This window comes from Octopus sinensis, linkage group LG21, assembly GCF_006345805.1.
Source record: "Octopus sinensis linkage group LG21, ASM634580v1, whole genome shotgun sequence".
Classification (NCBI taxonomy): Eukaryota; Metazoa; Mollusca; class Cephalopoda; order Octopoda; family Octopodidae; genus Octopus; species Octopus sinensis.
This window is the reverse complement of record NC_043017.1, coordinates 23,097,986-23,123,460: the sequence shown is the minus strand read 5'-3', so window position 1 is coordinate 23,123,460 and position 25,475 is coordinate 23,097,986. Positions and strand designations below refer to the sequence as shown.

Sequence of the window (25,475 nt, the reverse complement as noted above, 5' to 3'; positions counted from 1 at the left end):
GCCAGCTCGCGGGCTTTTGCCGCTGTGCAATAGTAATCAGAAAAGTTTTTTATTCAGGGTAGATTCGAAAGTGTGGCTAGCTTACAAGTGACTGTTCCAGTGTCATATTTTCTATGGATCAAAACCGCGAAAATGTAAGTTTTTCAGTCCAGATATTTACTTTTATTTTAGTCTTTCTTCAATTAAGTTTATTGGGTTCAGTGGTTTCTTTAGCCCTTATTCTATGTTTTCGCTACTGGGTGTTTATTTACTAGTTGTAATATCTCCTGTCATTGTTTTTCTCGTATTTAATTTCTGAATGTTAGTACTGACACTTTTTTTGTAGTCCGTTGTCAGCTTTTAACCGAGTGGGAGTGAAATTTATCAATTTTCCCGCTGTGACCTCCTCGTGTTAATGTTTTCACCAGAGATAGTTGTCTAGAGGCCACATTTTCTAATATGTTGTTCGCTGAGTGTAATTTGAAGAAGATTAAGTAGCTATTTTTAGCAGAATGTGGCTACATCGCTGTCACATGCGAGTGTTAATCGGTTGTACAACCCTAGGTCGGCTATTTTCAAATGACCATGACATTATTTTTATAGCACGAACTGAAGAAATAAGCAAAATTGTATCAGAGGTATAGAGGCAATAAGTTTCATCACCATCTAAATATAAACTGAACAAATATAGAACTTGCTAGAAATTTGACTCTGGTCCTCTGTCTCGCCTTACATATGTATGTTGTTTACGCTCTGATAATGCAGTTCGTTTACGCTCTGATAATGCAGTTCTTTAATTAGAGGCATTCCCGACGTGACTACCTTGTCTTTTTAGATGGGAAAGACGGCACTAGACTTCTGCCCGCCCCCCATTTTCTCTCAAATTTGTTGAAAAATTTTTTTTTTTGCCAAAAATCCCCGTTTTCGGATACGGAGGTTCCAGAAAATTGCCAAAAATCGGCATTGTGAAAATTTTCCCCCAGCTTCTTCAATTTTGACGTTTTTTCCCCTACACTAACCTTAAAACCCTAACCGTAAGTACAGAAATGTTTTGAAATTTTTGTCCTAATCCGTATTTTTCTGCATATTTAGAAAAGAAAAAATTCTTTTAAAAAAATTTTACAAAGATTTTTGGAAATTTTTTTTCAGAATCATTATCTCCGTATTTTCTCGCATATTTTGAGGGAAAAAAATTCTGAAAAAAGTTGGAAATGGGGGGTGAATTTAGAAATGTCGATTTTTGCCAATTTTTTGCACCTGTCTATTTTATGTCCTTCAGGTTAGGTTCTGTCCTGACCAAACAGGTCCTCTTATTTTCGGGAATAGTGTGTCCAGACTGTAGTATCCCACTTGTCCTTTATTCTTAATAATATAGTGTTATTTGAGGGGTTTAGCTGCTACTTCTAGCAGTTCGAGCAACCATGCTACTTCGTTAGCCCCTCTTCTGCTCTTGTCTGTCTAATTCAAGATAGCCATTGTCTTTTCTAACTCCACACTGCAGCTTATTTGTTATTGCCTAGCCCCAGTGTCGGATTGAACTAGGTTAAGAACGACTTCGCAAAAGCAGTTCTTATCCAATAGACCTATGAAACAAGGTATGCCATCCATGACAAACCCATCGGTTTTGTCTTTTTTTTTTTTTTGTTTAAGGCGATAGGGTATGATTTAACTGCTATTTTCAGTACGCCAACCACGCAAGTGCTTCTTCATTGGCTGATCTATCTAATTTATAAAAATGGTTGTAGGAAATTATTCTGGGACTTCTTCTGCACAGTGTTCATAGGTTTAACCAATTCTTTTCTTGTGTATTACATGTCACATACAGGACATATTTCCCTGGCGTCCATACCTCAGAGATGATGACCCATTCCCATTTTATTTAACCAGTAGAGTATCTTGGGACTTATGAAAAGAAAGCTTTTTTGGGCAGGCAAAGGATTGATGCTGTGAACCAAGAGAATTTAGTTAATCATAATTTCGTCCATAGTGTGGAAGAAACCACCACCATTAACTTAATAATTAATTCTGGTCAATAATTATAATCCCAGTCTTATTTAGGAGTGAATAATTATATGGCAGCTTCAATTATAATCAGTGGCAGTGTGGTATAAATGTGTTTTAAATGGATTAGGGAACGGAGGGAGAAAAACATCAATGACTTCTCTCAAGACCATTGAGACTATCAGGGAAGAAGCTAACCTCAGATCAGAGACCTGGAGTGAATATTTGAAAGAGGGGACTCTATTAAAGGCATTCAAGAGCTAGGTGGGTGTGTTAAACCAGGTAATGGATGAAGTCTACCATCCAGGAACAGGCATGGACCGTCCAGTGGATCTTCACACTGTTTTAATTTTATTCTCAAAACTGGTTGACTCAGTGCTCATGGTAGAAGACGTTTGCCCATGGTGCCAGTGTTGCAAAGCAAATTTCTGAGCAGCTCAGCTGTACGTAACCTGACATGCTCTCCCCCAGCTATTAGCATAGTTTGGGAAGAGAAAATGATAGACTTATAACACAGAGCAAAACTGGAAGTTCCTATGAGACTACCACCTACTGATGGTTATGAACAAAGTTCCTGCCAGACTATATGTACATACATATATTGTACAGGCATTGACTGAGGGCTTAAGAAGTTCCCTTCTCAACCACATGGTTGTCAGTTTAGTCTTACTGTGTCTTTTATTATAAACCCCTGATTGTGGGTGGATTTACGGGACAGAAACTGAAAGAAGCCTATTGTGTGTACATGTGTCTGCCCTTGTCTTGGTATTGTGTGATAGTTTTAATTGAGTGTCATACAAGCGATATCCTTCATTTCTAATCTTGTCAAAAAACATGTTCAGTAATGGAGAAACATTACTTTACTTGGAAACAGGTGAAGTTTGGTGACAGGAAAGGCATCCAGTTGTAAAATCTGCTTCAAAAAATTCTAATCAACTCTTATGAGCATAGAAAAGTAGATGTTAACCCTTTTGTTACTGTATTTATTTTGAGATGCTCTGTGTTTCTTTCAATTAATTTTAAATGTAACAAAGAATTTAGTAAAATAACTTAGTTATCATTAAGCTGGTGTTAGGAACATTAATTGTGACTAAGGTTAGGTGGAAGATTTTAATTCAAGACTTATGAAAACAAGATATTTGTACTACAGAGCCAGATTCAGCCGGGTTGGTAACGAACGGGTTAAATGATGATGATAATGATACACACAATGTTATTTTGAATTCTTAAATTTCAGAAGAATGGCTCGTAAAAGCCATAAACTCCCAGCAAAAGAAAGTTCTTCAAATATGGGAAAACAGTGCAGAATTGAGCACTTTTTTAAGAAATCCACCGAAAATCACTCTGGAGACAGAAAAGATGTCAACAGTGTTGAAGTTAAAAAGACCTGTAGCTCAGAATCTCCTGTGAATGCCCATAAAAGAAAACGAAATCCATCAAATGATTCAGAAGGTAATGTAGTTTTGCTTTTTTGTTGTTTATTTACAAGAAGAGGGGCAGCACCACCATGACCTTTGTAGACCCTTAGAGAATTAGTGATTGATGCGGTTGGTGTTTAGCTTGAACCTCTCTATGTTACTTTGTTTTGGATAAATGTCAACAAAGAGGATTTCCTGTTTTTGTGTAAGGTAGGTTATATGAGTCAGTCGGATGATGCGATGATGGGAGAAAGAGTTTAGTTGGACACAAAATGTTAGTTCAAAGTAACATCAGAAGAGACAGAATGAAGAAGCAACACATGGGAACCAATGTTTGTAACATGTTGGTGCCAATTAAATGGATAGCCATTTTTGAATGCAGTCTAGTTCATATCTGTGTGTGTGTGTGTGTGTGTGTGTAGCAGCAGACCTGTTCCAGATGTGTCAGTAGTATTATAAAGTGAACTGCATCTGAACTTTGTTGAGAGCTTTTCTTACCAAATATTTTATGGCTGGATTCTCTCAACTGATTGATTGAGATTGTTGTCACCTCTCACACTCAATGTCTTCTCTCTCTCTCTCTCTCTCTCTCTCTCACTCTGATGTTTTCCATTACTTTCTTTCCTGTTTTTAACCTCTATATTAGCTTCCAGGTTGAATCAAGTAAGTCTTGGAAGAAGCAGGATAAGTGGGGTGGGTTGTTTACCTGTAATATTGGCACTGTGACCATACCAACAATAATATATGGCTGTCTTTCTTACCAGCAATGAATTATAAAATTGATGTAAATGGTATCTCTGTGTTTACACCATAGACAAATATGCTGAGTTGGCTAGGGAGCCTTTACATGCATTTTTGATCTGCCAGAAATAGCAGCCAGATTTTTTTCAAATCCCACATTTAAATGCCATAGAAAAGACTACATTGCATAACACAGTCCTGGATTCCCTGAGTGTATGAAAAAAATAACAGAATGGTTCAGCTGAAATACCTTTCATTGTAGATCTGCTTCAGAGTTGACAAGGGTTTAGGCAACGATGAATATATGTGTAACGATAACATTTTTTGCTTCTGTATTTTTATATATTCTCTTTTTTTTTTCTCTCTCTCTCTCTTCTTTTCTCCAGGGATTGAATCCTTCTTCAGCAAACAGAATTGTTTGGATACAAAAAGTGAAACATCTAAATCACATGGAAGAACTTCCCTAAAAACTAGACTGTCTTTAAAGAGGAAAAAGAAAAGAAGTGAGGAACCGAGGGCGAAATTATCTAACGGTGTTATTGAAATAATTGACATAACAGAAAATGGAACGGAAGATTGTTTAACAAATTCATTAGTTTCAAAGGATCGAATGGAATCTGCAAGTCCTGGTCCAATACCTAATCCATTGTCATTAGATGTTAATGAGAATGGTATTGACTTATCAGATAATCACTTGATATCAAATAAAACTGAAGTTACACCATCAACAACAACAACACAATCATTACAACATGCATTGCCATCAGATAGTGACGACAAACTCTGTGATAATGAACTGCAGTCAGTGTCAGAACGAAATATTCTGTCTTCACAAAGTGAAACAAATGAGACCAGCGGCTCATGTCGATTAAATCTGAATGAACCGGAACAGACAGGGTTTTGGATTCTGTCATTGTTAAAGAAACAGTGGACTGTACAGGCATAAATTTATCCAGTGAATCAAAATCATCAAAAAATATAAGCAAATGTCTACTGGCAGAACAAGCAGGTGATAAGCAGCAGGAGCAGAAACAATTAAATTTACCTGATTTTGGAAAACCAGTCTCTTCAGATTCTTCTAGCATCGACTCATCTCCTGCAGATGGTCTCGAAAGCTCTGCAACTAAATGTAAATCTGATGAATTTCTTGATGAAGGAACAGGATCTCAACCTGAAGAGATGGAAGTTGATGGGGATACAGATGTCAAGTTCCGTGTCCCTTATTACCTGGAGAATTTTATGGCAATGATGTCACAGGTGTTAGAAGATGACTATTACAGATCTCTCTTCAATGAAGATGATATGAAAGTTGTTGAGAAATTTTACAGACTCTCAGGTCAGTTTACAAACTTGGTTTGTTTCTAGAATTAATTAAGGAATGAGATTTTATAGAATTAAGGAGAGAGAGAGTCTATAGAATTAATTAAAGATTCTATAGAATTAAGGATAGAGGTTCTATAAAATTAATTAATGAGAGAGTATCTGTAGAATTAAGAGATTCTATAGAATTAATGAGAGATTCTATAGAATTAAGAAAAGATTCTATAGAATTAAGCAGAGAATATATAGTATTTAAAGATTCCTAAGAATTAAGGTGAGATTCTATAGAATTGAAGATAGAAGGTATAGAATTAATTAAGGTTTAATGTGTAAGCCCCAAGCACATGTATGAAGATAATTGGGAAAATAACATTTTAAAGATGGAATTTTTTGCTTCTGACAGAGGTTGCCCAGAAACTGTATGTACGGATGTTTTCACGCAAGTTGATGTGGAGAATGCAGATAAAGATAAAGTACCCAGAGATTGCTGAAGACCTTTCTGGGTTTATAAATGAATTAATCAAAGCTGGTTTGGCCCACTCAGGTGAGAGTTTCAGAGAATTATCTTATTGCATTTTCTCTTTCTTCTTATTGTTCTTGTATATAAGTATTTGTCTTAGTGGTTAGGATGTTGGGCTTACAATCATAACGCTGTGTGTTTGGTTCCTTGACTGGGCGATATGTTGTGTCCTTGAGCAAGAGTACTTCCTTTCATGTTACTACAGTCTACTCAGCTGTAAATGAGTATCAACCCAATACTGGTGAAGCTTTTTCTTCCCCCAGATGCTTGTCATATCCTCAATGTTCCCCTGTGTCAAGAATATGAGAGTTGAGAGCATGTCTGTTTATGACTACATGGGCACCCAAAACAAGGAATGAAGGCATGTCTCACGGCTGTTTAGGTAACTGAGTTTCGCTGAAGATAGAATCTTTATAGAATTGAAGTGGGTTTTTCTTTGTCTTCTTCAAGATTTCTGAAAGATAGAAATATTTAACAGAATACTCGACAGTTATACAGTGATTCTTGTAAAAGGCCAGAAATTTGAGAAGAGAATTTAGTTGATTACATCAAACACGTTTGACTGGAACATTATTTTATCAATCCTGAAAGATTAAAAGCAAAGTTGGCCTTACCAAGATTTGAATTCAGAGCAACAAGAACCACAAGAAATACCACAAAGCATTGTGATTGAAACACTAGTGAATTGGCCAGTTCTCTTAAGTTATAATGAAGATGATAATAATTTTATTAATTGGCACAAGGTCTGAAATTTTGGGCTTTCTTTATTAGCCAATTTCATTAATCCCCTGTGCTTGACTAGCAATTATTCTATTGACCCTGAAAGGATGAAAGGCAAAGTCAACCTCTGTGGCATTTGAACTCAGAATGTAAAGATGGAAGAAATACCGAAATGCCTTTTGTTGGTATGCTAACAATTTTACTAGTTCTAGATTCTACCAACAATTTGCTGCCTTAATGATACCAACAATAGCAACCCTTTCTTCTGTATGCATTGGGCCTGGAATTTTGGAGGAGTTTGGTAGTTGATTACATTGACTCCAATGATTGATTGGTATTTATTTCATCGACTTTGAAAGGATGAAAGGCAAAGTTGACCTTGGTGGAATTTCAACTCAGAACATAAAGACGGACAATATGCCACTAAGCATTGTGTCCACTGTGGTGATTATTCTGTCAGTTCACCTCCTTAACAACAACTAATAATAATAGCAGCAGCAGCACCTATTGTCTGTGCCCGTTTGTATAATAATAATGTTTATAACTTTTGTTCCAGCCTGTAAATTTGGAGGTAGAAATATAATTGATTTAATCAGTTCCTAATTCTTCATTGATATCTCTTTCATTGATCTTAGAGGAATGAAAGACGAAGTTAGCCTAGGCAAGATTTGAATTCAGAACAAAGGAATAGTCAGAATAGTGCAAAGCCTTTCCTATGACCCTCTGCATTTCAACTTTTAACAAACTGTATCATTTTGTTCTTGTCTGTTATAGTAGCATGTATTTCATTTTCAGAACAAGACCTGACCGACCTGGAGGAGACGCTACACCTCTTGTCTTCTGCAGATTTGAGAACAGTTGCCAAGTCGTTTTACCATAATTGTTCCAACCAGACCAAGGTACAAATAGTCGACCTTTTACTGAAGCACTGCAAACAAAAGTCTGTCAGATCTCTCTTTGAACCAAATGGATTGCAAACTGTGGAGAAATCAATGATGAATCGGTAACACTTTTGTTTTATTGTAATGGGAAAAGTGGCGGTGGGGGGGGGGATATAAAGGTTTTTATTTACATTGAAGCAGGGGCTGTGACTTTTACAGATCCTCTGAGATTGGCTTAGCTAATGTTTTTTTATGAAGTTTATTGCTGCAGGAAAATCATGTGCAGGGAGGAGATTCCAGAGGGATGATATTCAGGGGAGGGAAGGAGGATATGGTGCAGTTGTTACTGTAAGTCCCAGGAAGGGAATACAGTATGGGTGACAAGTGGAGGAGAGATGAGTGATTGGAGAATGTCTGAGTGAAGGGGACATTTAACCAGTCATATAGTTAATTTGTTTTTACTTGTGTTTATCCAAACTAACATGGGTTAGATGAATATATTATTGAGGCATTGTTTTATGACCACATGCCCTTCCTGTTGCTAACCTTTACTCGTTTTTCAAGTCAAAGATATCTGTAGTCTTGGTAGAAAAGCTAGAGAGAAGAGGCAGCATGTCTGTGGGCCAGCTGTTGGTGTGTTAAAGTTAATTTTTTAGCTCAAAAAGCAAAAAGCATGGCCATGTAGGGGGACATGGAGTTATGTACAGGGAGGGTGTTCATGCAAAGAGTTCAGGCCATTTCTGGTCAAGAGAGACTTTGAACCGAGCGGTCGTCGGCATCTTCACTATCTCGTCTGGCAGCTTATTCCACGGATCTGCAACCCGGACAGAGAAAGCCCCTCTCCTTCGATTGAGATGAAATCGTCACTGATAGAGCTTTTCGGAGTGACCCCGCAGCCGACGCTCTGGAGCAGGAGTGAAGAACAGCTCTTTCGAGAGATTACACTTTCCGCGGTGAACGAGTTGATAACAGCTAACTGAGTGGCCTTTCTGTCTAATTCCTAAAGAAATAGCAGTCAAATCACCCTCAGATCACACCTGACCATCTCTGAAAAAATAATTTACGTCTGAGGAAAGAACACACTGGAATGTCTGTCTTATAAGTCTACTGTTCCAGACTTAGGTCTGTTAGTCTAGACTTATGTCTGCTGTTCCATCAGCATTGAACTGGAATTAAAAAACACCATCAACAACGACAACATTGAAAGTTGAAATTTCTGTAACCATTTCTAGGATTATTTCGTAAATTCTAATTGTTGTTTGTTTGATTTGTTACAGTGCCAAAAAACTTCTTGGAGCTTGCTTTAAGTTAGTGGAATCTCATCGCTCTGTCTTTGTACGTTTGTTAACTCTGTTCTCATTGTGTGTGAACTCTATGGATGATGAAACTGGTGGTGCAATTTCTGCACAATTGTAAGTTGCTAATTTTCATATTGCTCTTGTTATTATTGTTGAAGTTGAGGCACAATGGCCCAGTGGTTAGGGCAGCGGACTCGCGGTCGGAGGATCGCGGTTTCGATTCCCAGACTGGGCGTTGTGTGTGTTTATTGAGCGAAAACGCCTAAAAGCTCCACAAGGCTCTGGTAGGGGGTGGTGGTGACCCCTGTTGTACTCTTTCACCCCAACTTTCTCTCACTCTCTCTCTTCCTGTTTCTTGAGTAAGGTGGAGGCACAATAGCCCAGTGGTTAGGGCAGCGGACTCACGGTCAGAGGATCACGGTTTCAATCCCCATACTGGGCGTTGTGTGTGTTTATTGAGCAAAAACACCTGAAAGCTTCACGAGGCTCTGGTAGGGGGTGCTGATGACCCTTGTTGTACTCTTTCGCCACAACTTTCTCTCACTCTCTCTTCCTGTTTCTTGAGTCATGCTGCGATGGACTGGCATCCAGTCCAGCTTGGGGAAACTCATACACCACAGAAACCGGGAAACCAGGCCCATGAGCCTGACTAGGCTTGAAAAGGACGACATTTATCATTATTATTATTGGTGAGCTGGCAGAGATGCTAGCATGTCAGCCAAAATGCTTAGCGACATTTCATCTGTCTTTACATTCTGAGTTCAGATTCTGCCTTTCATCCTTTTGAGGTCAATGAAATAAGTACCAGTTGAGCACTGGTGGGGTCGATGTAATCGACTAGCCCCCCTTCCCCAAAATTTCAGGCCTTGTGCCTTTAGTAGAAAGGCTTCTTATTTTTTTATTATAAAGCAGTGAGCTGCAGAATCTTTAGCATGCGAGGCAAAATGCTTTGCGGCATTTTGTTCATCTTTACATTCAAATTCTGCCAAGGTTGACTTTGCCTTTCATCCTTTCAGGGTCGATGAAATAAGTACAAGTTGGACACTGGAGTCAGTGTCATTAACTTACCTGCCCCCCCCCCCAAATTGCTGGCTTTGTGCCAAAATTCGAAAATATTATTAAAATACTTTGCAGTATTTGTTCCAGCTCCTATTCTCTGTTCAAATCCTCCTGAGATCACGTTTGCCTTTTATCCCTACAAAGGATAAATTGCTGGCTTTTGTGTCTTTATTTAATATGTAAATAATACATCATTATTATTAAATGTGTATGTATATATATGTATATGAATATATCTATGTGGGTAGATGCATGCTTCTGTTGGTGTTGAATTATGTTGTTTTTTAGGCAGTGTTTAAGAAAGTTTATTTGGCATCCGATTTTAGCACATTTCTCTGATGGCTTGATTAACTCCCTAGCGGTCGCAAACTCAGCCTGGCCCAAGCGTAGAGATAGGAGAGTATTGTAATTCGTTTGAAACACTGTGTATTGTTTGTAAAAAAATAATCTGTTTTGAATGGCACAACAATGCAATCTAATAATAACAATGGACTATAATAACTGTTTGAGCCATGTCTCAAGCTCGTGTGTGCTGGCACATGCGTAGTGCTGCTTCAAACAATACACAATGCTTTGAGCGAACTACAATACTCCCCTATCTCTATCCAGAAATGAACTTGCACACATCCAAAGCAAGTGTAGTAGGACAGAGGACAAGGTGACCCACACTATATGCTTCCTACAAATATTGAAAACAAACAGGTACCCTATATCCATTGTAAATCGACTTAAGTACCCAAGGCGACCAACACGCCGAAAACCCAGAAAACCCAGCAACATATACAACTAGCCTACTCTGGCCCCTCTCTGAGAAGACACCTCACAACGAAACGAGCAAGGGACAGCAATCAATACACACTAGCAAACTGTCCCATCTATGACAAGAATTTATGCCAACGAGTAAATGTTAACTCAGTGCTGCTGCCACATGGCCATATCACCTGTTAGAATATTTACTCAAGTTCTGAATTTTCAGGTTTCAGATGCTGCAAGTAAACATTGGTCGTGTTGTGTTCCCCAGTTATAAAATTCACAGACAAACAGAAATCTTTCAATCAAGAAATGACTTAATCAGGTAAGAAAAACAAAAAAAAAACCTCATTAATACTCTTGTTTACATATTTTTGCTTCTAATTTTTTTCAGTTAAGTCAGAGTGGGGAAGGGCAGTGCCTGTGACCCTTTTGAAATGGGATAATTGTCATCACATGTGCATATTCCATTACTGGTATGGGTTGGACAGTTCGACAGACTCCTATAGTCCCAAAGACCCGAAGACTGCATCATGCTCCAATGCCTGTTTTGGCATGGTTTCTACAGTTGGATGCCCTTCATAATGCCAACCACTTTACAGAGTGTCCTGGGTGCTGTTTTGTGTCACTAGAACTATTGAGGCCATTTAGTATTGCAATACTATGAATCCTGAGGTGGGGGTGGGGGCTGGAGGAGCTGCATGACTATTCTCATTTTAGAAAAGAGGGTTGGTGGGATTGAGTGGAACAGTGATGAGGGAGGGTGTGGGAGATGACTGACCCTGTTGAGCAATAGAACAGTCATGATGAAACAGTGATGTTCGTTAGAAATTCTTTTATGAAGGCCAGTTCTTTGGTGTTACTCAGCTGAAAGAGGTATGGGATTCTCTGAAGAATGCACAAAATATGCATGACTAACTACTATTTTGACTATTACATAAAATCTAGTGAAACCTGACTGGATTACTGTTTAGATATTTTGGTTAGTACAGGCTTCCATACTTTACAAAACCAACAAAGTAATGGGTTTCTGACGATTATATGAAACAAACAAGTAACTACTGTCTCGGCTATTACATAAAATCAAGTAAAACTAAACTGGGTTACAATTGGGATATCTTGGTTTGTGCAGTCCTCCATACTTTACTACCCTGCTTCCCCTAATTCTGTGTTCTTCTGGTATTTTCCTAGGTATGGTGATGCTATTCAACTGGACAGTGAGATGGTCTCCAGAATGGAGAAGAAGGATTTGTCTGGTGCCTATGAAGTCTACCTCAAAGCCAAAATGCTCTACGATGAAAACAAAAAGGACAAAAGAATAAAAATGTAAGTTTTCTTTGAAAACTATTTTTTTTCTCTCTCTCTTTAAACTTGTGTGTGTTTGTTTGTTTGCATTTGTCATCATCATCATCATCATCATCATCTGGTCAGGCTTGCTCAGACAAATGTCTTTCAATTGCTACTTTCTCGTCTATGGTCACAGGTCCTATGGACAATTGCGGTGCCAGTCAAACTGATGAGTCTCCCAGACCAAGATTCTTAAGAGTGTAATTTGTTCTGAGAAGTTGGAAGAAATCCAAAGACAAATTATTTTTTATGCTTTGCTTCTTTATTTGAGACTGTAGAATATAATTTGTAGGAGATTTGCTTGCTATTTCTAGCATATCAAGCAACCCTGTAAAGCTCCCTCATTGGATCAGTTATACTATATATGGAGGAATAAATGTGTTAGTTATATATATTTCTTTACTACCCACAAGGGGCTAAACATAGAGGGGACAAACAAGGACAGACAAAGGTATTAAGTCGATTACATCGACCCCAGTGCGAAACTGGTACTTTATTTATCGACCCCAAAAGGATGAAAGGCAAAGTGGACTGCGGCGGAATTTGAACTCAGAACGTAACGGCAGATGAAATACCGCTAAGCATTTTGCCCAGTGCACTATCGTTTCTGCCAGCTTGGTAAAAGATGGCTGAGTTGATTAGATGTTGAATAACTAAATTAAGTGGTCAGTATTTTATATTCTGCCCCCTGGCACTGGATTTAGGAACCACTGGCTGAGATGGTCCATTTAACTGGAAGAAAGTTCTGCTGACTAGCAAAATCTACTTCATTTCAAGTAGTTACTCCAGGATGATGGTATAGTTCAGTGACAAACAACCTTTTTCAAATTGTGGCCCCCAAAATTCATGAGCAAAACTTCAAGGACCCCCAAATATAAATTTACTTTTAATTATATTAAGGCGATGAGCTGGCAGAATTGTTTGCACATTGGAGAAAATGCTTAGTGGAATTTCTTTCGGTTCCGAGTTCAGATCCTGCTGAAGTTGACTCTCATTTATCCTTTGGGGGGGCCAATAAAATAAGTACCAGTTAAGTACTGGGTTTTATGTAATTGACTTCCTGCCTCCTCTCAAATTTGCTGGCCTTGTGCCAAAATTAGAAGGACTTGTGTAACAAAACAATCATCATCATCATTGCTTAACATCAGCTTTCCATGCCAGCGTGGGTGGGATGGTTTGACAGGAGCCGACCAGGCAGAAGCCTGCATCAGGCCTCTGCAACTGTTTTGGTAAGATTTTTACGGCTGGATGCCCTTCCTAACATCAACCACTCAGCAGAGTGGACTTAGTGCTTTTCACATGGCACAAGCACAGGCAAAGTCAAAGAAATTAATCAAACACTATATAATTAAATACATGTAAATTTACTTATAATTAAGATTTTAGATTGTCTTATGTAAAAATAGTGACATCTTAGGCCTTATAATTCCACTTAAGGACCACCGTAACTTTGGTTTGGAACACTTGCGGTCTGTCTGGGCCTTGATGAGCATTACTGGCATAGTCCATTTAGTGATAAGTAGGTACCATAAGATAGTAGTATAGTCTAGTCAAAAGTAGCTGTAGAATGGTACAGTCCTCTTAGCAATGAATTGTTACAACAGAGTGGTATAGTCCATTAAGTAGGTACCATAGGATAGTTGTAGAGTTCATTTAGCGATAATTAGGTACTATAGAATGGTATAGTTCACTTAGCTGTAAGTAGGTACCCAAGATGGTGCTATGATCTACTTAGCAATAAGTAGATACCACAGGAGGGTGGCATAGTACACCCTGGTAAAAACTCATTAATGCTGTTGCTATCATGCTATCTTTTGTTATTTTTGTTTGTTTAGGTGGGACAAGAAACTACCCCTATTTCTGAGACATTGTACCACTGGGTATGTTTGTTCCCATATCCTCTTCCAAGGGGTTGAATTACTTCAAAGACAAAGGAACTACAAAGAAGCTGTTGTGATATTAGAGGAGTTACTCTCCCAGGACTTATATGGCTGCAGCCACAGAGGCCGTTGGTACGATCGATTGGCCTTGAACTTGGACCAACATTTGCGGTCACCAGGCAAGGTAGAGCAATTAGTCTTGTTCTTTTGAAAACAAAGTTTCCATGTTTTCCCTTTCAGCTGCCCTACTCCTCCCCTCTCCTTTCCCTCCCTCTCTCCTTCCCCCCTCTCCTCCTGCTTGATCTGGACTGACTTAGTGGTGGTGGTGGTGGGAGTTAAACTGTAACAAGGAGAAAACTCATGACATAAAAAAGGCACCCGAGGAGCGATGCATACCTTGTGCACAGATGAATTTTTTCTCAAATTATAGTGTGGCTTGCCACGTGTTGCTTATCCACACGTTTTAATTGAACTGAATTAACCTTTGTAAGTGTTTGACTAAAAGAGGATTAGAAGCCAAAATAGATGACAGCTAAAAGTAGACTTGATCGATGTCTACGCCAAACACATGAGTAAAATTTGCATATGACTAAATAAATGATTGTTCAAATAATATTCATGATTATGAAAAAGAAAGTGAACAAAATAAAATACAGAAAATATTGCATAGAATTTCAGAAGTATTTTCAACATCTTTCAATGATGGCAGGCAAATCAAACATACTGTAGTTCGTTGTAAGATATATTGGCTTATCCTATAAATAATGCAGTCTTTTCAGTTGCATGAACTAAAAGTTGGAGGGAGACAGGATAAATTGCCTGCATCAACATGCTATAAAAGCAGGCAGTAAGTTTATCTTGTCCTAATTCTTAGTGCAAGTTTTGAAGAGTGCAGTTCGATTTTAACATATTTTTCCAAAGCTATAATGGAAGTGACAAAGGAGCATATTTGGCGAGGAATGTTAATGTAGTATATGGGGATTGGACAATAAGTGTAAGCCAGTGTCAATGGTGGTTCCAGAAATTCTGAGCCGGAAACTACAGCTTAGAAGCTGAGCCATGTCCTGGAAGATCTGTAGAGCTCGACAAGGATGTCCTGCAAACTCTGGTGCAACAAAATCCCATCGTAACTGTTCAGGAACTAACAGAGAAGCTTGGATTTGGTCATTCAACCATTCATTGATGCCTGCATGCCATTGGAAAAGTCAGCACAAATTGGGTCAATGGGTTCCTCACAAACTTTCCGAGTCTAATCGTGTGCACAGAGTGAATGTTGTAGGTGTTGTTGTCAAACTGTGAACATCCAGGACCAAAACTGCATGACGACACATTTGATGCTCTACCGATTCCACCAGTCTACTTTCTTGCATTTGTATTTTATTGACTATGAAAGGATGGAAGGCAAAGTTGACCTCATTCGAGGCAGCAGCTGACCGTTGGGTCTCCAGAGGCTCAGCATCAGCTTAGAGGATGCAGAGGGACTAGCATGGGGCTATCAGTGATGGAGATCACTGGTGGACCTGGTTGGCTCTACACATGGTGACGCCTCAGGGTCCCATTACGCAAGCAAGAATATGAAACACCAGGTAACTTCCATCTGATGATCCAATGCCTGTTCACCATATATAATATGTGTGTATGTATGTATGTGTGTGTTTGTGTGAGTGTGTGTTTGCATGCATATATGCACATGTATGTGTGTTTATATGTTAAAATTTATTAATTTTCTTTTTGTTATTGTTTTGTTTCCAGGCTCTGGACATAATAGAAAAAGGTCTGAAGGACTCTTTGGTTTCTGTTGGCCATAGATATTCTTTATATTTAAGAGCAGAAAAAATTTGCAAAGATTCCAAATCTCGCTGGCACAAAAGATTAAAGAAGCTCAAACATGAACCTGTTGTTGAAGCTCCTAAGGTATGTTTCACACCTTTACAGCTGAATGAGTTCTTCTATTTTACCAATTACAGGTACAACACTAACTGATGGTTCAGAACCTCTTATAGTTTGCACTAATTTACCCTGATACCTGTATTTCAATTAATTCTTTTCATAAATTTAATATATGTTTAATTTAAGGTGGTCAGCTAACAGAGTCGTTAGCATGCCGGGTGAAATGCTTTATAGCATTTCGTCCATCTTTAGGTTCTGAGTTCAAATTCTGCTGGGGTTGGATTTATCTTTCATCCTTTCGGGGTCGATAAAATAAGTACCTGTTGAGTGCTGGGGTTGATTTAATTGACTTTAGCCCCTCCCCACCAAACTACTGGCCTTGTGAGTGCTGACCAGGGTGACTACCATATTTTAGAAAAACCACTTAGCCTGAAAGACTTTGGTCCCAAAGGTTCCAGAAAATTAATGTTGTACCTCTAATTACTTTAATTAATATATTCGTTTTGTTTGTTTTGATTTCTTTATAGGGTAATCTAAATGGATGTAACAGTAATATAAATGGATGCCTAGTTTTATATCTTGCTATTTTTAGTTCAATTCTTACAGAATTTAACACTGACTACCATCCTCCTGGGATCAATATTAATTGTAATACACTAAGGTCAGCAGTATTGTGTCTATATTGTATTTGCTGAAGAACTGTGAAGTTGGTTACAGGTTCCTTAACGAACCAGTTTTTCATTGATTCACTGCATTAAAGGGGGTCAGTTTGTGCAACTTGGACAGAACAAATTACACTCTCTTTCTCGCTAAGCACACATATGATGGGCTTCTCTGTTTCCATCCACCAGAGTCACTTGCAAGGTCTTGGTTAGCCTAGGTCTATAATAGAAGACTCTTACCCAAGTTGCCTTGCAGTGGGACTGAACCCTAAAGGATCTACTTGGGAAGCAAACCTCATAACCACACAACCATGCCTTCAAATAGGGAAAAATAAATGTCAAACAGTGAAGATAAATGGAAATAACAAAATAACATGAACTGCTTATTGAGATGTTGTGAACCAAATGCTTAATTATAAAAATAATAAACAGTGGTGTATTTATTTAATATTTCAGGTATTCATCACTGGTAAAACATTAGAATGTGGTTTACCTGGTGTCAGGTATCAGTTTATTACTAATAATTACGATGCGACAGATGGTACTTCCTCTGAAGATGTAGTAATGTGTCCTGTTGAAATTCTTGTTCTTAATCATTACAAGAACAATGGCTATCCACAAGGTAAGAAACTTAATGCTAACACAGGATTTTGTCCTCACTTGGTAAATCAGTCAGTCAACCTTTGACTTGGTTGAACGAACCAATCCCAACCAGTTGGGATTCACATTATGGGTTCGACTATTCATCCTTTCGATTGCTGGATGCAAAACGTAGCTTGCAAAAACCTCCATCACTGGAGGTTCCATTTACATCTTGCAAAACCTCTGTCACAAGGTTATCCATTTACTGCTGAATGGACTGTGCAATGTGAAAGGAAGTGTTTTGCTCAAGAACACAACACATAACCGGTGTGAGGATGGAAACCGTGATCTTGCGATCATGAGTGCAACACCCTAACCACTAGGCCATGCACCTTGGTAAAACTGCCCAATGATGCAGATGGAATTTAGGGGATTCTTGTCAACAAATTCAGTTTCTTTACTTCTGATGTTGTGAGAGATTTAGCAGTTAAATTGTGTAGGTCAAGTGTTAATGAAGATGTTATTTAATTAAATGTCATGTTGATTAATTTCACGTCGTTTGTCTTGTGTTGCAGGTCTGCATGCTGAAGGTTCCATTATGCATTTCCTTTTTGCTCTGTTCTTCTTCGATATCCTTTACATGGACCTACCCGATGTCTTCATTAGTCCCTTTCAAGCATGTCCCCTCGACATGGCGTCTCCTGACTTCTATTTAAACAGAAAAGAAGCAATTGATGAGCGTTTGCAATTCATCTCCACTGCATCTCTACAGGTGAGGCTTTGTGCGTGTGTGCGTATATATTTACCATAAATCCTCGAGTATAGTCCACCCTTGAGTATAATATGTAGGGGATTTTTAGCGGGCTGTACTTCTGAAAAACCTAAACCTTGTGTATTATACGCACCCCTTCTCTAACTTGAGTCGTGCGTAATTAAGCCAGCAGCACCTAGTCGAACAAACACCTCTGCGCATGCGTAATACAATAATGGTGATGTTCTTAACTGTTATATGGGAATGTAAATATGTTTGCGAATTGTTTTGTTATATGTTATTCTGTGTTCTGAATACTTTTATTTTAATAAATGTTGCTTACTACAAGTTTTGGACGATCCTTTTATGACTTCATTGCTTTCAGGCTTAGCTTAAGGTATTTTCGCGTCCGACATCACAAAATGCGTCTGAATAAACATTGCCGGACAGCAAATAGAGACTCGGACATTGCTTAGAACATAATTTTCATTTTTAACCTCGTATATAGTACGCACTAGGGATTTTGACCTTTAAATTGGGGGGGGGGGATGCAGATTATACTCGAGGATTTACGGTACCTTCTTCCTGTCAGTTGTGAGACATTAAAGTCAATCACTTGACTACCTGAACAGAAATATTCTTCAATCCTATTCACTTTTCTTACTTATTGATCCACCCCCCCTTTCCCACATTCTCTCTATCTGTAATGTGTGTGTGTGTATTTTATATTTTGTGTGTGCAGATATAACTGAAGATGGTCTGTGACGCATGCTCAGTGTCTCTTTATGCATTAAATTATCAAATTATCCAATTTTTCGCTCTTGAAAAAGCAAAAAAAATATGAAAACGTTCAGAGTTGTCTCCCTTGCTTCCATATCCCAGAGATAATGTCGGATAACCTTACAGTATTTTCTCCTAAAGGCTATCTTCAAACCTGCTGTGATAATTTGTGATGCTGTACTTTAGCCCTAGGTCACACATATGACCAAAAGCAGTCCACCTATGACCACCCTGTCTTTTTCTTACGTTCGCGGAACCTAGGACCACCTTTATGCAACGTACCCTTTGCTGGCTGAGTGATTTGAAGGACATTTTGCTGCTGTTTGTCGCAAGTCTTACAATCATGTAGAGACCTCAGTTGTTTAAAATGGACCCAGATTTGCTATGGACCCAGATTTTGAAGCTATTGTTTAGCTACATTAAATTCATCTTAGATTCTTTTAATACACTTTGTGTCATGTACAACATCCATCCATCCATATGTATCATCATCATCGTTTAATGTCTGCTTTCCATTCTGGCATGGGTTGGATGGTTTGATAGTAGCTGGTCTGGCAGAAGACAACACCAAGTTTCTGTGTCTGTTTTGGCATAGTTTTTTTTTTTTTACGACTGGATTCCCTTCCTAACACCAACCACCCCACTGAGTGGACTGAGTGCTTTTTACATGAAACCAGCATAGGCGAGGTCAGTTTTGGCTTGGTTTCTACTGCTAGATGCTCTCCCAAACGCCAATCACCTCACAGTGTGGACCAAGTGCTTTTTACATGGCATGGATTGCATTGTTCGAAATGAACTGACAAGCCAGATGTCTTTGCCAAGCTCCAATGCCAGCCACTTCACAGAGGGTACTGGGTGCTTTTTCATGGCACCAGTACTGATGAGTTTACTAGGTATTTGTAAGACAAGGCTCTTCATATTGAGGGATATGAAAGTATGTGAGGGGTGGGGAATAAGAGCAGGTATCTTGTTGAAGGTGAATACATGGCTTCCCCACCTGGAGAGAGAGATACAAGGTACCTGGTGAATATGAAGAGAGATTAGAATAGGGAACAAAGGTTGTGGGTGGGTTGGTAAATGCTTTAGAGTGAAAAGTATGATTAATGATTAGAGATAGGAATTTAGTTGGATGCAGTAAATATCAGTTTGAGGGAGAGGAAGTGAAGGAAGGAAATAGAGGTGGGTAGTGACAAGGGACAGTAGTGGGGATACACTGTGGGGTAAGGCTAGACAGGGCCTCATTTTTTTGAGGTGGAAGTATCTTCTCAAGTACAGTGTATCACCAGTCATCTCAGCCATGATTTGTTAAATTGTTCAATCATTTTGTGTTTCTTCTTGCAGGAACTAAATGAGCAAATAACAAAAGTGTGGGAAGACAATTATGGCTGCATGTTTGCAGGTGGCAAGTGGGAGATGTTTAATTCAGTTTCCGAATTGCAGGTTTGTTTACATTTGTTACCATAGAAACAGCTGAAACTGTTTTGTCATTCTTCTCTCTCGCTTCCACTTCATCTCTTTCTATTTCCATTCTTTTACTTAAGGAGACACAACAATCAGAAGAAATCATTAATATCTGTGCTAACAATGGAGTCACTAGATGCGTTAGAGATAACAGCAACATCTCCTTCCTATCACATCATGCTATCATCAAAAACAGAACACATTGCATAGTGCAGTCCTAGGGAAACTTATCCTCTGTTCAATTCCTGTGCATTATTCTAATTACTGTTCATGCATTTTCTCATGAATTTTAGTGCACCTGAGTGTTGTATGTAATAACTTCATTATAATAATAATAATTATTATTATTATTGTTATTATTATTATTATTAAAGTAAAGAAATATATATATATATAAGTAAAGAAATTATTATTATTATTATTATTATTATTGCAGTGAGCTGGCAGAATTGTTAGCGCAGTGGACAAAATGCTTAGTAGCGTTTTGCTCATCGCTATGTTCTGAGTTCAAATTCCACTGAGGTTGACTTTGTCTTTCATCCTTCTGGGGTCGATAAAATAAGCACCAGTTGAACACTGGGGGTTGATGTAATTGACTCATCCCCTCCCCCAAAATTGCTGCCCTTGTGGCAAAACACGAACCCATTATTATTATTCATTATGTCTGAAGAACAAAGACAAATGCAGGATGGTAGCCACTAAAGCACAAAGTCAGCTCAACTATTTTCATTCAGGGGCTACAAACAATGTTATTGTTTAGCCCTTGGTCAGTCTTGACTGCTCAAAAGCATTCTAGCAATGACTATCCCATCCTTCTCTCGGACATTGTGTATCTAGGGCTGCTTTATCCTATGTGTCCCTTCCTTTTCAAGGCTGCAGGGTGCATTTGGAAGACTTGGTTCTCATTTCTAACATGCTGAATGACTTCATATTAGTTTCCTCATTGTCTTCAATATTGTTGGAAGTATAGTAGATTGGCAGAGATGTTGGGTTGCTAGGCTAAATAGTTTAATGTAGTTTGGTTTCAAACCTCTACATTCTGAGTTCAAACTGTGCCCTTGTCTTTCATCCCTCCAGATTTGATAAAATAATTACCTGTTGTTCATCCACCTGAAATTCATGGCCTTAAGCTTATGCATGAAAATCCTTATGAATCAATAGTTGTGGCTTTGTGGTAAGAAGTTTGCTTTCCGGCTACATAGTTTTGGGTTCAGTCCCACTCGATGGCACTTTGAGCCAGTGTCTTTCCCTATAATTCTAGGCTGGCCAAAGTCTTGTGACTGGATTTGGTTGATGGAAACTCAAAGAAGCCCATTGTGTGTATGTGTGTAAATGTATAGTGGCACTAATTACCTGGTGTTTGAACTCAGTATACACTGTCATGGTTGGAATATCTTTGATCATGGACCTACTTGATCAGGGCTGACCTGGGGTTAAACAACCTTTCCTACCACGACCTGCTAGAAATATTGTCCAGATGTCCCCTGATTCACATTCTACTTTCTTAAAAAAAGGACACTTTATTGTTGTACAATGTGGAGTACACAATGCCTGGGAAAGAAATGATGGGGTGGTCATATTTGGGCCATCTTTGTTCATAAGCTTGCTTAGTCAGTGCTAACACCCTCATGCCGCTCATTATCCCTTCTTTGTTTCACTGTCAAGCTCTACTTTATAAAAACTCTCCCTTTTTTTTTTTACCTGTACACAGGTGGGTGTGAAAAATATTTTGTTTCCTTCTTATTTATTTCTATTTTGATTAATTATTTTTTTCATTTAATACCAGGGTTTGGTTAGTTGTATGGAAGGTAAGATTCTGGCAGGGATCTTTGGAAGGTATGCCAAAAATCCACGTCACACTCGAAGTGGGTTTCCTGATTTAACACTCTGGAATGTAAACACAAAGAAATTCAAGGTTTGTTGCATTTTTATAACTTCTCTTTCTATACTTCATCTTGTATACTCTCACTCTACATCTCCTTTATACACCCTCCCTTAATAGTTTAATCTCATACAATCACGGTATTGGCTGGATTTGAACTCAGCACACAGAGATTTGAAACAAATACCACAAGGCATTCTGTCTGATGCCCTACTAACTCAGTTTATTAGTTTGAAGACATTGAACTAAGTTTTTTGGATTAAAAGAGAAAGAGAAAACTAAAATCTAAAGCTCTTTTGTATTAGTGTTAGTAAATAATTGTATTAAAATGTTGAGAGGACATGCGACGTCTGTGATTGACTACATGCAATTTATATAAAATAAAATCTGTCTCATTCACGCAAGAATGGGAAAATTGATATTAAATGATGATGATGATGGTGGTGGTGGTTGGAATGCCTTTCATCATGAGTCTACTCAATCAGGGCTTCACTTGGGCTAAAAACAACAACTGTACATTTTATTGTTTCTCTTTTAACAATATTGATCTCCATTAAATTGGATATTTATGTTCCCATTAACTGTTCTATAGCAATCTATTGAACAGTTAGACTTCATTGATTTCTTTCTGTTTGATCTCTTTCATTGTTTTCTAACTTTGATATTTCATAGATTTTTTTTTCTATGTTATTGTTAAACTATTTCATCATCATCATCATACGTCCGCTTTCCATGCTGGCATGGGTTGGACGATTTGTCTGAGGATTGGCGAACCAGATGGCTGCACCAGGCCCCAATCTGATCTGGCAGAGTTTCTACAGCTGGATGCCTTTCCTAACACCAACCACTCCGAGAGTGTAGTGGGTGCTTTTATGTGCCACTGGCAAAAGCCACGCTTAAGTGGTGTTTTTTACGTGCCACCTGCACAGGAGCCAGTCCAGCGGCACTGGCAATGACCTCGCTCAAGTGTTTTTCATGTGCCACCGGCACAACTGCCAGTAAGGCGATGCTGGTAACGATCACGTTTGAATGGTGCTTTTTATGTGCCACCAGCACAGAAGCCAAAGCCTTGTACACCTTATATCTAGTTTAGCGTTCTAATTTTTGTTTAATTTGGAGTTCTGATAATATTCTTGGAAAAGCAAGAATGCTGCAACTTGTCTTTCCTTCTTGGTTTTGCCAGCTCAGGACTGCTGCAGCAAGAAAAAAATAAAGTGTCTTGCTCAAGGACACATGCTGCCAGGAATTGAACTCACGACCTTGAGCCAACTATCCTAACCTCTTAGCCACACACCTTTAAACAAATGAGATAAAAGAGAACGCGTGTAGTTCCTAGTAGGAACTGAACCCACATCTACTTGATCCATAGCTTATATGTATTGCTTGTACTTGTATGTTGTTTGACTTCATTTAACATCTGTGTTTCATGCTTGCTTGTGTTAGGCTATTAGAAAAGGCGGGCGTAGCCATATTTCGTCTGCCATTACGTTCTGAGTTCAAATTCCGCTGAGGTCGACTTTGCCTTTCATCCTTTCTCATCATTTATAATTTTTCTAAGTACTAAAATAAAAAAAGGAATTCTTCTAAGTACTAAAAAAAAACAAAACATAAAAAACAGCGACGCTTAACCCATCGGCTAAATGAAGAGGTACAGTACTGCCTTCGTACATCCAACAATAAACAGTCTTAGGATGGTTCTATTGTTGGAACAGGTGATGTATTTTCTATTGTTAACCACTTAAACGAACTCCACTCCTTCATCATGGTTATCTTTGTTCATCCGGACAATTAAAACGAACAGGATTTTAGTGCCATGCTCCTAAATACAACACAAAGTGTTCTACAAGATCTGAACTTTCTGTTGGGCAGTTTCCCCAAAAATAATCAACATAATTGTCCGTATGCAGAAATTAAAGGGAAACAACTCGTGTTCTGTTGTGTCTTGGGAGAGTCATTTTCTTTTTGTGCCTTATTTAACTAACTCACCGGTAAAATTTCCACTTGTTTTTATTTTCCTAAAATTTTCGTTGCGTTTCGCAACTTTTTCAATAGTTTTGAGTCGAGACTATTGAAAAGGCTGCAAGACGCAACGAACATTGTAGGAAAATAGAAATAAGTAGAAATTTTACTGGTGAGTGTTTTAAATAATAAGACACAAAAAGAAAATGACTCTTCCCCAGACACAAACGAACTAACCCTTGTGTTTATATATTGGTTTCATTCAGTAAGTGGGTATTTCTCAGTTGCCTCTCTAAATCATTTCATGTCTCTACTTTTACATGTTTGCATGGTGTCAGACGGTATCTGTTAAGGCACATTTTCTACGGTCGGATCCCCTTCCTGTCGCCATAACTAAATCAGTCTTTACGAAACACACAAAAACGAATAATCTCGCTTGTATGACGATGATGCTCATTTACAACCATCACGTGCTGTCTAGGCAATGGTATACATTGACACGGATTTTATATCTACCAAGCTTTTGGTTGCCCCGGGGCTACCAGAAGAATACACACATACAAGGTGACTTGAACCTAGAACCACATGGCTGGGATGGAAGCTTAACCCACACAGCTATTACGAAATGTGTTAGTGATTGCTAATCTAAATGTTAATATTCTTATTTACAGATCTCCGAAGTCAAAGGCCCTGGTGACCGTTTGTCTACCAAACAAATGTTGTGGTTGGATTATCTCATCAAATTAGGAGTTGATGCCGAAGTCAGTCACATAAAACGTAAGCGAAAACCTTACTTTTATTATTTCAGAGTCGTCATCTAACGTCCGTTGTCCATGCTGGCATAGGTTGTACGTTTCACAACTGACGTTCAGGGTTTCTAACCACACTCGTGGCAATCATGCTGACTGCAGAAACCTAATTACGGGTAGAAATAGTTTGAATAGAGTGAAGGGAGGTAACTCAAGATGGCTTGTGGTATTTAAAGACTGCTGCATATGTAAAGGGAGGTAACTCAGGATGTAAAGGGAGATAACTCAGGATGGCTTGTGATATTGTTTCATTACGGAATGGCTGAGTACTTGAGTCGATATGCATCGACACCTTCCTCTACAAAGAGAGGTCGTGCTACTTCAGCATGGTTGCAGTCAATAACCGAAACTAGGAAAAAGGATTGTTAATCTTAATATCTATGTTTAGTGTACTTGAAACCTCAAGTACTGCATTGGGATAGTTAAGACAAGTGTGTGGTTGTTTAATGGACAGAAAAAAAAAAAATCGAAGATACGGATATAATTCATGCTGTTTCTGTTTTAATATAGATTAATAATATGGATTATTAGACAAGCCTATTGAAACCCCCTTACAATATGTTTATATATTAATGATTCCTGCTGAAGTTAGTATGATAAAGCTAAAAGTCACATAGAGACCGTCTGTGTTTACTAAAATTTTATTTTGCATACCTTTTTTTACAGCTGTTGGAACTAAGAAGTTGCAGCCACAGTCAGAATAAGAAGTTGAAGATAGGTTTGACCATAGAACAATTAATTTTATTTCACCAGTTAATACAATGTTTCATCCCAGATTACCGTCA

The 25,475-nt window shown here is 38.4% G+C and overlaps 1 protein-coding gene across 1 annotated transcript; it reads left to right on the top strand.

Moving 5' to 3' along the window:
* On the top strand, positions 1-25,475 carry LOC115222901 (fanconi-associated nuclease 1). The gene is made up of 16 exons (XM_029793286.2): positions 1-134; positions 3,218-3,432; positions 4,526-5,475; positions 5,863-6,003; positions 7,495-7,702; positions 8,858-8,992; positions 10,914-11,012; positions 11,879-12,013; positions 13,870-14,098; positions 15,667-15,828; positions 16,923-17,088; positions 17,624-17,820; positions 19,921-20,019; positions 21,827-21,955; positions 24,553-24,658; positions 25,357-25,475. The coding sequence occupies exons 3-16, from the start codon at positions 5,319-5,321 to the stop codon at positions 25,392-25,394; spliced, it is 2,001 nt and encodes a 666-aa protein (XP_029649146.1). The 5' UTR covers positions 1-134; positions 3,218-3,432; positions 4,526-5,318; the 3' UTR covers positions 25,395-25,475.

Coding starts and splice junctions, on each gene's coding strand:
- LOC115222901 (XM_029793286.2), top strand. CDS start 5,319: ATGGAAGTTGATGGGGATACAGATGTCAAGTTCCGTGTCCCTTATTAC. Junction 17,089..17,623: donor GAACAATGGCTATCCACAAG/GTAAGAAACTTA, acceptor CTTGTGTTGCAG/GTCTGCATGCTGAAGGTTCC. Junction 21,956..24,552: donor TAAACACAAAGAAATTCAAG/GTTTGTTGCATT, acceptor TCTTATTTACAG/ATCTCCGAAGTCAAAGGCCC.